The sequence below is a fragment of the Balaenoptera borealis genome (assembly GCF_965194805.1).
Source record: "Balaenoptera borealis genome assembly, chromosome: 3".
Classification (NCBI taxonomy): domain Eukaryota; kingdom Metazoa; phylum Chordata; class Mammalia; order Artiodactyla; family Balaenopteridae; genus Balaenoptera; species Balaenoptera borealis.
In genome coordinates, this window is record NC_138866.1 from 31,412,985 (window position 1) to 31,426,862 (window position 13,878).

The 13,878-nt window shown below is 40.5% G+C and overlaps 1 protein-coding gene across 1 annotated transcript in view; it reads left to right on the forward strand.

The window, feature by feature from the left end:
- The first annotated feature begins 9,707 nt into the window (after nt 1-9,707).
- Nucleotides 9,708-13,878, forward strand: part of COX16 (cytochrome c oxidase assembly factor COX16) — a 32,486-nt gene continuing 28,315 nt past the window's right edge. Inside the window, exon 1 of the mRNA XM_082384374.1 lies at nt 9,708-10,119. Within this exon, the coding sequence (XP_082240500.1) occupies nt 10,051-10,119 (69 nt within the window). The 5' untranslated portion in view covers nt 9,708-10,050. The remainder of the gene's footprint in view (nt 10,120-13,878) is intronic.

A 13,878-nucleotide genomic window follows, 5' to 3' on the forward strand; every position in this document is an offset into this window, starting at 1 on the left:
GGTTTCTTGGAGAAAGGACTGGGAGAATCACTGCATAATCTATTTGTCATGGTGTTGATATGTCCTTCCTCCTAGGAACCCAGCGATCTCTTTAGTCAACAGATTCTGTATTTGAAAATTAGCTTTGCCACATGAACTGAGCAGGCATCACTATTTTCTTTTTTCTTTTTTTTTTGGTACAACCATTCTCAGTCTCCTGCTCCTCCAACTTTGCCTTCTTCTGATTATAGATGTTAAGCAGCACTCTCTTTGGCTACTCATCTGTTTGTCTTAGAATGACATTGTCTGTTAGCACCTCAAAAGTCCTTAGGTAAAAGGTAAATCACTTCAGCTGCCCCTCCAATATTGGCAATTTTGATGCTAATTCTGGTCCCCTAGTTTCAGGCTCTTAAGTGCAGCCCCTGACCTCTGTTACTTGGGAGAACTCATTATCCTCAGAGCTCTTAACAAACACTGGTCTGTGACAATGTATCATCAAACTGTTCTACAGATGAGAGACTCAACTGAACTCCTTAAAGATGATGTTGCCCCTTGCACCAGTACATTTTAAATAATTTGTATTGATGTATAACTGATATATAACATTCTATTAGTTTCAGGTTTACAACATCACTAATCATTAGGGATATTCCACACTTGTCAGAATGGCTATCATCAAAAAGACAACAAATAACAAGTGTTGGCAAGATGTGGAGAAAAGGGAACCCTCACGTCCTGTTGGTGGGAATGTAAATTGGTGCAGCCACTATGGAAAAGAGTATGGAGGTTCCTCAAAAAATGAAAAGTAGAACTACCGTACAATCCAGCAGTTCCCTTCCTGGTTACTTATCCAAAGAAAATGAAAATACTAATTTGAAAAGATATATGTACCCCAATGTTCATTGCAGCATTATTTACAATAGCCAAGATATGGGAGCAACCTAAGGGTCCATCCATAGATGAACAGAAAAGGAAGATGTGATATATATGTGTGTATATATATATATGTGTGTATTTATATATATATTGGTATTTATATATATAGGTATTTATATATATATGTGGTACTTATTTTATATATATATACACAATACAATATATCTATAAAGTAAAATATTACTCAGCCATAAAAAAGAATGAAATCTTGTCATTTGTGGCAACATAAATGGGCTTAGGTGGTATTATGCTTAGTGAAATAAGTCAACCAGAGAAAGACAAATATTATATGATTTCACTCTTATGTGAAATCTAAAAATCAAGACAGGGCTTCCCTCTTGGCACAGTGGTTAAGAATCCGTCTGCCAGCCACATAGCACAGGGAGATCAGCTCGGTGCTTTGTGACCGCCTGGGGGGGTGGGATGGGGAGGGTGGGAGGGAGGGAGATGCGGGAGGGAGGAGATATGGGGATATATGTATATGTATAGCTGATTCACTTTGTTATAAAGCAGAAACTAACACACCATTGTGAAGCAATTATACTTCAATAAAGATGTTAAAAAAAAAAAAAAAAAAGAATCCGTCTGCCAATGCAGGGGACATGGGTTCGAGCCTTGGTCTGGGAAGATCACACATGTTGCAGAGCAACTAATCCCGTGTGTCACAACTACTGAGCCTGCGCTCCAGAGCCCATGAGCCACAACTACTGAGCCTGCTTGCCACAACTACTGAAGCCTGCGTGTCTAGATCCTATGCTCCACAACAAAGAGAAGCCATCACAATGAGAAGCCCATGCACTGCAATGAAGAGTAGCCCCTGCCCGCTGCAACTAGAGAAAGCCCATGCACAGCAATGAAGACCCAATGCAGCCAAAAATAAAAATAAATACAATAAATAAATTTATAAAATAAATAAATAAATAAATAAAAATCAAGACAAATGAACAAACATAACAAAATAGAAACATAGTCATAGATACAAAGAACAGATGGTTGCCAGAGGGGAGGCAGGGGAGGAGAGATTGAGAGGTAGAAACTTCCAGTTACAGAATTAATAATGAGTCATGGGTATGACATGTACTCTGTGGAGTATATAGTCAATAATCATGTAATGTCTTTGTATGGTGACAGATGGTAAGTAGACTTACCGTGGTGATCATTTTGAAATGTATAGAAATATGGAATCACTGTGCTATATACCAGGAACTAATATAGCATTGTTGGTCAATTATACCTCAAAACAAACAGACAAACAAAGAAACAAACTCACAGAAAACGAGATCAGATTTGTGCTTACCACAGGCAGGGTTGCAGGGAGGGATGAAGGTAGTCAAAAAGTACAAACTTCCAGTTTTATGATAAATAAATACAGGGATGTAGTGTACCACAGGATAAATATAATTAACACTGCTGTGTGTTATATATGAAAGTCATTAAGAGAGTAAATCCTGAGGTCTCATCACAAGGAAAACATAATTTTCTCTAATTGTTTAATATTGTGTCTTTATGAGATGGATGTTTACTAAACTTATTGTGGTAATCATTTCATGATGTAAGTTACATCATTATACTGTACACTTTTACAGTGCTGCATGTCAATTACATCTCAATAACCTTGGAAGAAAACATTGTAATTAAAAAATATAAAATAAAAATTGTATAGATAAAACTTTAAAAAAATGAAAAATAAAGTGAAGGAGGCTCACCTGCTTATATTAAAGCATCAGCCTGAGGGGCAGGCATCTAATTTAACACATGCATCTGGGAGCCTGCTGGAATACTCTCCAGGGACAGAGACTGGCCGGTGCCATCTTTGCACTCTCCCTTTGCCATGCTCCAGAGCACCAGTATCTCCTGGAAGGGAGCTCTTACATGCGTCTGCTGCCCAGATCTCTGTGGCTGCTGCCAAAGGCATGCATCTTAACCGCCTGGCTCTGGAGGCCAGGGGAGTTTGTGTTCCTGTCCCATGGGACTGTAATAATTGATGTCACCTAGAAAGGAGCTCATACCCCTCTGTCTGGCACCCAGATATTTGTGGCTGCTGCCAGGAGATACCACTACATTGCCTGGCTCTGGAGGACAGTGGGGCTTAACCTCTTGGGTCCCACAGGATTGTAGCCAACAGAGAAAGAGTTCTTAAACAGCTACCACCCCCAGGACACAGCAAAAGGCAACAGACCCAAAAGCTTGATCTTTCTGTGAAGGAAGCCTATTAGCTAATCATTATGACTGTGACCTGAGGGGCAGGCCTCTAACTAAACATTCATCTAAGGGCTGACTATAATCCTTTTCAGAGATCTTGGAGGGCAGGCACTATCTTAAAGCTCTCTCTCTGCTACACTCCAGTGCACCAGTGTCTCCTGGAGGGGAGTTTTACTCCACCATACTGCTGGTGACTTAGTTTTTTATGTCTGGTGGCCTGGTTTTTGCAGCTGCCACCCATGGGACACCCCTTGTTCACCTGGCTCTGGGGGACAGTGAGGGGGGTGGGGTGGCTTGTATTCCCATCTCTCCCCTGCTTAGAAATCCCCTAGAAGTTTCCAGCTGCCTGTAGGATTCAGTCCAAAATACTCAACACCGCTTATAATGCACTGCATGCTCTAATTCCTGCCTACTTTCTCCAAACTCATTTCACTCCACACTCCATGCTTTCTCTCTGATCCCTCTCCTCCCTGGCCTTTCAGTTACTCAAAAATACCAGATTCTTTACCTTAGGGTCTTCCTACAAATTTTAAAGTTTGTGTATTTCCTCCCCCACTGATTTTTGGGCTAAATTCTCAACTTAGTGTTATTTCCCCAGATGCCTTCTGTATTTTCAAGCTTGTTTGGTCCTGGGGGCACCTTAGACCTGGTTCCCTAGATGCATTCTCGGCACCGCCTCCTGGAGGCCACAATGCCCCTCAGAGACCTTCTCCCCATAGCCCAACCTGCACCTCTGCAGAAACCTCCAAGGATTAAACCTTTAACATCTAGATTCTCCACCCATCAGTCCATTCTAATACCAACTACTCATTTACGTTTGTTTTCAAATTTGCCTTATTTTCTCATTATCACTCTAGACTCCAATCCTTCCTCTTGGGTTTCTAAATTTTCCCTGGGCATCAACTCTGGGGCTCCACAAAAAGTGATACTTTTTTTGTTTGAGGGATACCCAACATATGTAGACAGTAAAGAACTTTGCACCTAGGGAGGACATAAAGGACAAGCCATAAGAACTCAAATTCTTCCAGAAACCTTCAAACAACTGTCAAAGGAAGTTGATATCAGGTCTGTGATCATACAGTGTTGGGGAAAAGGCTCTTGAAACCATGAAATGGTACATTCCTTTAAGGAACCAGTAAAAGTACCTATATAATAGTTCCCAAGAAGATCTTAATAGAGGAGGAATAAAATTTTGCACTAGACTTTTGCAAGACATGGTTTGGCTCAATTAACATGAATGTTTCTTCATGTGTCACAGCCAACTGCCTAGTTCTTCTTAATGGTAAATTTGCAATTTCCATAGTACTTGTTATGTTTGACCTTTTAAAAAAATTTATTTATTTATTTATTTATTTATGGCTGTGTTGGGTCTTCATTTCTGCGCATGGGCTTTCTCTAGTTGTGGTGAGCAGGGGCTACTCTTCGTTGTTCGTTGTGGTGCACGGGCTTCTCATTGCAGTGGCTTCTCTTGTTGCAGACCACCGGCTCAGCACGTGGGCTTCAGTAGTTGTGGAACACATGTGGGATCTTCCTGGACCAGGGCTCGAACCCGTGTCCCCTGCATTGGCAGGCGGATTCTTAACCACTGCACCACCAGGGAAGCCCGAAACTTATTTTTAACCAAGGTAGTAAGTGTACTTCAAGACAATGCATTTAACTTTGAATTCCTTTTGCTTTCACTAATCTGTACAGAAGAGATCTCTAGCACTTTTGTATAGAAGAGTTACCTTTGATTCTCTGCAAAGTGTTATGGAGCAGATTTTTGTTTGGTTTAGGAATCAGTAATGGGGGATTCTTCACTATATAGCATGGTATGGGAAACTCTTGCCACCTTTCCAGTTGCCATTTCATTTGTTTTTCCCAAAATTATGAATTATGGTTTAGGACTATGAAAAAAGTCATGGAGGACAGAAATGTATTAGACACAGTCCCATTCATCCCATAGCCTATATTCTATAAAAAGTAATAAGATATGGTACTCCCCTGGTGGTCTAGGGGTTAAGATTCAGTGCTCCCAGTGCAGGGGGCCTGGGTTCAATCCTTGATAAGGGAACTAGATCCTGCATGCCACAACTAAGAGCCCCGCACGCCACAACGCATATCTCGCATGCCGCAACTAAGACCCAGCACAGACAAATAAATAAATAAATATTTAAATATTTAAAAAATAATAAGACAAAACATGAATTATTCTAAAACTAGATGTTAATGATCACTATCATAGGAGAAATATGCAATAAAGGGCAAACAGTGAATTTCCTAGTTGAATAATGTAAAGTACTAATTTTAAGTGGTTTGAAATTGGACTGAATTGGAAACTGAGTAACCAACTCTCTACTTCTAGCCATAGAAATTAGATAGAATGGAGGGAAAGACTCCTACCCCGTCCAGAAGGAGATCTTTGTGGAATGTTGACTTTGAGGTGTTAGAAAACCATTTAGGTTACTGGAAATGTACCAGAAGTCATCCACACTGTGATAAAATTTGAAGCCAAAGTGAAAGTTGAGTTCACCCAGCAAAAGAGGATACAGCAATAGTTCTCATACTGTAGTCCCTGGACCACCAGCAGCAGCAGCAGCATCTGGAAGCTTGTTAGAAAATCCAGTTTTTCAGGTCCCATTCCAGATCTACTGAATCAGAAGCCTTGGGGATGGGACACAGCAATCTGTGTTTTGATAAAGTCTCCAGGGGATCCTCTGCACACTACAGTTTGAGAGGCACTGGGACAAATAAAAAAAATGGAAGAGAGCTAAAGACCCCAGTTGAAGGTCTGTAAGGCTGAAGAAGACAAAAAGAAGTCTCAAAGTTGGAGAAGATCCATGGGAGTCAAACATTCATGGAAGCCATGGGAGGAGAGAATTTCAAGGAGATAGTCAGTATTGTCAAATGTTATAGGAAGTTTAGTTCAAGTTGATAGTATTGTCAAATGTTACAGGAAGTTTAGTTCAAGTTGGGGCATTTGTACTAGTTCTCAAATAGTACAAATGTGTACTATTGTGCAAGCTTCTTAACCTTTCTGAGCCTCAATTTGTGCACCTGTAAAATGAGTCTGGAATCATGCTCTTCCAAAATTTTAAGATTTTTAGTGAATTAAATTATATACTAGATGTCAATTATGAAACCAGAAGATTCATGAAGTAATCTTTCTGTACCATAGCCATTAAATTTGGCCATAGTTCTAAAACCTAACTTCAGTATTAAAGCTCTCAAATTGGTGATTTTGATAACAACACTCCCATATACTTGCATGAGTTAAGTGATGGTAGAGCAGATACTGAAGGATTATGTAACTTGGCTAGATATCAAGAACATACTAGTGCTGAGGGACTGGCATGGACGGTGGGGATGCCTTGTTTTCTGGATGTAAATTCTTATAAACTGCCACATGGAAGTGTGGCAGTTAAGATGGCTGGGTCAACTATTTTTCTGTTTATTAACACTAGAAACACACAGATGGGATTTGAGTCATATTTATGGGAAAGCAACAGAAGCCATACTGATGAGCTATTTTGTGTTTTTTGTGAGAATTGTAAAATGATGACAAGTATCACTTTGATTTAACAAATAGGTAAACTGAGCTATACAGTAGTGATGCTTTAGGTGAGGATACATGTTATTTGTTGTTGGGAAAACTAGTAAAATAGTCTTGTTCAGCCTTCAGAGGCAGAAGCAGGCCTCTGGCCGACCTGTGACCTTGCCTGGACTGCATGCCTGCTTGCACACCTAACAATTGCTGCTAGCAAGTCAAATGGTGCTTACAATAAGAAAGGGAGTGGGTCTTGCAATTTCTTGAGCCCTGAGGACCTGGCCAGTCCCCCGGAGTCTGGAAAATCTTGTGACTCACATGGTGAAATCAACAGCATTGTTAAAGTGAATCCCGAGCTGCATTTTTGCACGCAAACTGATATCAGTTTGTGGCCTGGAATTACAAACGGAAGCCCCCAGAACTCTAATCTGAAGTCTCACCCGTGGGGTGGACGCACCACCCAGGACCCTTCCCAACTGGGGCTCCAGATTGCTGTTACTCAGGACCTCCCAGCTTCTGTTTGGATCTGGAAGTAGGTGTTGGCTCAATTCAGTGATGCATACCCTGTTATATTTCTCTAATATTCTTATTCCTTTCCTTCTAATGATTGTATATTAAAATTAAGTTAAATCAGCTTTCATTAAAGAGTGGATTAAAGCTGTTTATTTGTGTCAAATGCGTGGTAATTTTGCCAGCGAATCCAACGAACCTTAAAACTGAAAGCAGGCTTTCGGCAAAACATTTCTTAAGTGCTTAAATGCCACACTGCCCCAAATTTTATCTCATGAAAATTTTCCAGCATACTTGTAATACTTACAATTTAGTTGCTCCTTCGAGATCATTTCAAGGTTCTTAATAAGTGCTTATTTGGATGATGGAATAAATGGGAGACTGAAGACCTATATTCACTTAAATTGAATATATGCTTTATCTGAAAAGGATAACAGATTATTAGCTATTGTATTACCTAGAATATATGCATATGATTTAATCCATTATTAACTATTCGTTGAGTGCCAGCCTTTATTGGAGTCAGATCCATAAGGTGACATTTTATGTAGTGAAAAGGTAGGAAAAGGTCTGGACTTTTAGAACACTGTCCTTGACATTTAAGATATGAGGAAAACTTGGAGAAGTAATACACTTGACTAACCTGGATGCTGTATGAGTTCTGAAGTATTGAAAGGAAGTGAATAAGGCGAGAGGCAATGCCATATACAAATTTTTGCATACTTCACAATATATTCTCTAATAAATCCTATGGCCCTATATGTTTCTGTCTCTTCACAGAGATGAATTAAACAAACAAACATACAACAAAAAGTGTAAGTCAAACAATTCAAAATAAAATACAAAGGAATCACAGCACTGAAGGAGACTATTCCTAAACCATAGCAACCCTGTTCACAAGACCATCTCTGCAATCCTAAATTCTCCTGTATTCTACAACTGCTCCAGTCTCTTTCCCAAGAATCCAAATAATTTTCTCCCAGCACTACCAACTGTGTAGTGTGACTTAACCTCTCAGGCTAAGTCTCCCACCTTTCTTACTGCTCCAGTCCCCAGGTTTGCAAGGTGTCTCTTTTTTGGAGAGATTGGGGTAGGGGAAGATTGGAGAAATAGGGGTAAGGGAAGGGATTAGCAGTCTTACTTTAATAAACCTTACCCTGATCACTTTAAAATCTTCCTGGTTCAGTTCAGGTGATGCTTTGTGGGAGGGGGTTGATACATTTGCTCAGCCCCAGAACCCAAAACAAAACCCCAAAGTTCAAATTCAAACACTGAAGTATTCGTTCCACTCTCCTTTTTTTCGTCTTTCTTATATACTGTTTGGACAACAATGACTTTGTACACCAAAACCAATAATACAGTGTGATAGAGCTCTGTGATATATTTTAGTCAAAGACTAGTGGAGCTCTGAAGAGGAAATAATTTACATTGCCTGTGGAGTAAGGGAGGCTTCAAGAACCTGGTGTCCCTAAAGCTGCATCTGGAAGATGTGGAAGTTCATGCATTACTCAGGGAGTTAATATCTCCTCCAGGATGGAGCATGGAGTGAATGAAGAACAGTGGCAGAAAAGGCAGGCCAAAGTCATATTACAAACGCCCTTCAATTACTTGCTAAGAAAATTGGAGTGACTATTGTAGGCAGAAAAAAAAAAAAGAGAATCTCGTCATTATTTATGTCTCTTAGATAACTGTCAGCAGTGTGGGAGATAGACTTGAGTTCATAATTAAGGTTTGGTTTTTAAGTTTTTTGGCCGTACCCATGGCATGTGGCATCTCAGTTCCCCCCACCAGGGATAGAACCCTCTGCATTGGAAGTGCAGAGTCTTAACCACTGGTCTGCTGGGGAAGTCCGTATAATTAAGGTTTTTGTTTGTTTGTGTTGTTGTTTTGGGGCCTAGATATGAGTGTTAACTAGATCAGCCTAAAGGCAGGAAGGAGATCAGGAATTTCTTTTCTAGAGACACTTAGGGGCGAATTTAATAGATGGAAAGATGATAAGGGATTAAACCAGAAATATTTCAGTGGCAATAAAGAGGCAGGGATAGATGGAAAGATTTCAGGGACAGCATGGGAAATGTGAGTCATGTCACCTGCACTCTATACTATTATGTCATCTCAAGCACTTGACAATTGAGGCTTTCTCTTACTCACCCTGGCAAATGGCACACATGGTGGGGGGGTCTGTTTCCCAAGCTACCCATGGTTCATTCGTGTGCCCATTAGTTTGCCAGCCTCTTTAAGGCAGGGATCATATCTTTTCTTCTCTGTGTCCCACAGAAAGGTGTGCTGGATGGTTGATGAATGAGTGGAAACTATACATTCATAAATGACTGAAGATTACACGCAACCTGGCAATAAAAGCACTAGCATTAAAAATTCACGGATAGCAAGACAGTACACCAATAAACATTAAACCTAAACTTTCGCAGCACTCTTCCCCCCCATCTTTTTTAAGCTGGTAAACTACCCATCCCACACATAACTATAGAGGCTAGAGTACTGGCTTCAAAGTAACTTTTTTAAAACAGATTTTATTGAGCTGATTTTATGTGCCAGGGAGTGTTCTGAGAAGAGACACAGAACACAGGAGCTACAGGTTTCTATATCGTTTGACGATTACTACAAACACGACGTTAAGTCCCCAAGTCCCGATTGCAAACCATCTTGCCGGACCAAACCTCTGACGCTCGAATTTCCGGGGGGAAGCGTGAGTATGTTACTACGGATCGATTGCTTTGGCCTGGCGGAAACCTATCTGGAAGGGCCCTGCGCTGGGAGGCAAAGGAAAGGAGGTTAGTAAAGGACGTACTCCGGTGAAGGGACCCAGAGCCACTGAGATTCGGGAGGCCACGCTGGCCTGTTTGGGTGGGTTTCCAAGCGGGTCGGAGAGTTCAGTCATGTTCGCCCACGCGGTGAAGCGCGCCCTGCGCAAGAATAAGACCCTTCGCTACGGAGTTCCCATGTTGGTGAGCGCAGTGAGAAAAAAGTGGGGGAGGGATTCCGGAAGGGGTGGGACCACAAGTCTCGCTGGAAGGAGAGGGCGGTGAAACTGTAACGCGTGCGACCCGGAACGGCAGTCTGGGCTAGGAAGGGGCTGGCGTTTAGGCCGTCCTAGTCTCCTAGACTCTCCCCGCGCTGGTTGTGGGATCTCGAGTTCCCCTCTAACCTCTTTGGTAGTTACCTGGATGTGCTTCTGAGAGTGATGTCAGAACCAGATTTTAACCCAAGTCTGGATGATTACTAAACTTCCATCCTCCCCCGCTCCGCGCCCGCCCGCCCCCAGCTACAGCTTGACGATACTCTGGATCATTGGAACTAGTTGTATTTACTTAATTTAACTATACATTTTCGGGCATCTTTAGTTTTCACCTTCTTAGTTTGTGAACTGGCTTAATTCTTCCAGGGTTGTTATGAATTAAATAAATCCTTGTGAGTTGAATGTAGCACATTGTAGCAGCCCTCAAAAGACGGTCGCTGAATTATAGTTGATATTTTTAAAGCACGTTGAAAGTAGTTTTGGTGTCTGTTTCTTTGCATCCGCTCCTACATACACTGCGTTCCCAGAAGGTCGCATTAGTCTTGAAAATTTCGTTCGATGTTGGCTTAACACAACACCAACCCGAGTTGGAGTCCAGCGAGACCACTCATTTTCTTTTCAGTTTGACCTTGGCAAGTTACTTTGCTTCAGCAAGCCTTGATGTCATAGTAAATGAAACAATTTAAATATAAAGCATGTGGACAAAGTCCACTTTCTTTTAAATAGTTTATTACTTTGGTATGGATTTGGTACAGGTGAAGTTACCAGCTTTTGCATTTAAGCAGGACTAAACGAAAGAAGGACCTTAGAAAAGTAATGAGTTTTTTACTCATCTTTGATGAATGTGGATTTCTTTCTAAACTTTGGAAACTCCTTTTTATCTATCTTTTTTAAAGTTTAAAGAAAACTGTTTATAAGACAACCACTAGTTGTCTAACCATTAGTTAACCACTAATCTACTTTTGTCTATAGATTTAATAGAATAATACAACTTATGGTCTTTTGTGACTTTGTTCACTTAGCATAATGCTTTCAAGGTTCATTCATGTAACGTATCAAAACTTCATTCCTTTTAATGGCTAATATTCCATCAGTTGGAATATTTATTTTTCATTGATGAACATTTAGGAGGTTGTTTTCATTTCTTGGCTATTATGAATAATGCTGCTATGAATATTCATGTACAGATTTTTGTATGGATGTGTTTTCATTTCTCTTGAGTAAATACCTAGTAGTAGAATTGCTGGGTCATATGGTAACTCCATGTTTAACATTTTGAGGAACTGCCAAGCTGTTTCCCAAAAACTACATCATTTTACATTCCCACCAGCAATATACAAGGCTTCTGATTTTTCCATTCTTGCCAACAGTTTTCATTGTCCACTTTTTTTTTTTTAAATAAACCCTTACTAGTGGGTGTGAAGTGGTCTCTCACTGTGGTTTTGATTTGCATTTCCCTAATGACTAATAATGCAGGACATTTGTTCATACAGTGGATTATTGGTTATCTGTATATCTTCTTTGGGGAAATGTCTATTCAAGTCCTTTGCCCATTTCTAAATGGGGCTGTTATTCTTTTTATTGGGCAGAGGTTTTCTTAAACACCTGGAACCAGTAAGTTTCCCAGTCTTTGTCAAGGGGCTCTGTGTGCTTGATCGGGTATGCCTTCAATACTCAGGCAGGTTACAAACTGCTTCAAGCTGTTACTTCTTGCTTGCTCAGAGCCTCAAGGTTAGCCATAGGTGAGTGTTTAGGGCCTTCTCAGATCTCTCCTGAGCTTACATACTGCTTTGGGCATGTGGACAGTTCTGCTCATGTGCATGTCCTTCCAGAGTGTCAGGAATATGTTTGAGCTTTTCAGAGTCCTCTATGGACACCTTATGCCTCATATTTTCCTTTTGTTTTTTGGTTAGACTATTCCTTGCCCTGTTATCTACCACCTCAGGCAGTATGATGTTAAACAATGGCCTCTGAATTTTTTCAGCAAACACTTCCAGGGAGAAGTCTGTTTGCTCTAGTTGAGCTGCAAGTCAGGAAAACTAAAGACAGCCTTGTGAGTGGGTCTTCCAGGCAACCACCAGACTGGTCAAATAATGAAAATTCTCAGGGAATAAGACTTTAAGGAGCTCCACCCCATTATGCCCCTTCCAGTGGTTACTGCTTTATATCATGATTTTAGACTGTTGTTTTTCATGTTTACCAAGGAGCTGGGGTCGTGATGTGGGAACAGGTAGGTTAAAAATGCCACCAAGCTTTCTGCTTTAACTGAGATTGAGTCATTCTTCTTACGTAAATGTTCCCAACATTATTGCAGGCCTTTTTTAATTTCCAAAGTTCGAAAAAGTAGATTTTTGCCAGTGTTCTCATTGCTTTAATGGAGAGGGTTTTTGGAGATTCTTACTCTGTTTCACTGATGTCACCTTTTTTTTTGTTTTTTTTGTTTTTTTTTTGGTCTTTGCTGAAATTTTCTGATTTTTCGTTTGTTTATTGCTCTTTGAGGCACTTTTATGATGGTACCTTTAAAATCTTTGTTAATGTCACTTTCAAGTTGCTGTTTCCTGATTCTTCTTATAACAAGTGAATTTTTATTTTATCTTGGACATTCTGTATAGTATGTTAGGAAACTTTGTATTCTCTTTAGGTCTTCTACTTTAGCAACAGTCACCATGCTTGCGTTAAGCTTGTGGGTAGAAGTTAATGTAGGTAGAGAAGAGCAAACACTGTGCCCTGGGGGTACTCCAAGTTCAGAGGGTTGGGGTGTACAGGAGGGACCAATACAGGAGACTAAGAAGGGTTCTCAGTGAGGTAAAAGGAAAACCAGGTTTAAGGGAAGAGAAGGAAAATGTGATCAACGGTGTCAAATTTTGCTCATGAAATAAGATGAGAACAGAGAGTTAAACATTGCATTTAATAACATGGATATCAGTGATGGTTGGAATGGGTCTAAGAGAAAGTGGAAAGAGCAGCAAGCATAGACAACTTGTTTGAGAAATTTTACTGCAGGTAAGAACAAAGAAATGGGATAATAACTGATGGGGAAGTAAGGTCTAGAGAAATTTGTTAATAAGATGGGAGAAATAATAGCATTTTTTATGATGAATCATGCAGTGTGGTGAGCAAGATTTTTGATGAATCACTGCCCTTCAGTATATAAGACGATTGGGATCTAGTGCAGAAATGAAGATATTTAGCTAGGAGGGTAGATACCATGGTAATGAGTGGTCGGTAGTACAGTGCAGTTTTGACACTAACTATGTAGCATTAGTGCAGACTTCATAGATTAAGTGCACAGTTCTCCATAAAACTCCCCTTATCAGACACCAGCTGAAAGCTCTGCGATATGAGGCCACCTGTGCTTCTGATCAACTGGTTACAAATTCAGTGGTTCCTAATAGCCCCTCAGGTTCAGTAATTCAGCAGAATGACTCACAGAACTCAGGAAAGCACTATACTTAGGATTAGTGTTTTATCATAAAGGTTATGAATTAGGAACAGCTGAAAGAAGAGACCCTTAGGGCAAGGTCTGGTCTTACTGGGGAGGGTCCCAAAGGCAGAGTTTCCTTGTTTTCTCCCTCTGGAATCAGGGTGTGCCACCATCCCAGCACATTGATTGTTCACCAACCAGGAAGTTCATCAAGAGTTTTTTATTGGGATTTTCATCATCTATGGTTGATTGGCTCATTGGCTG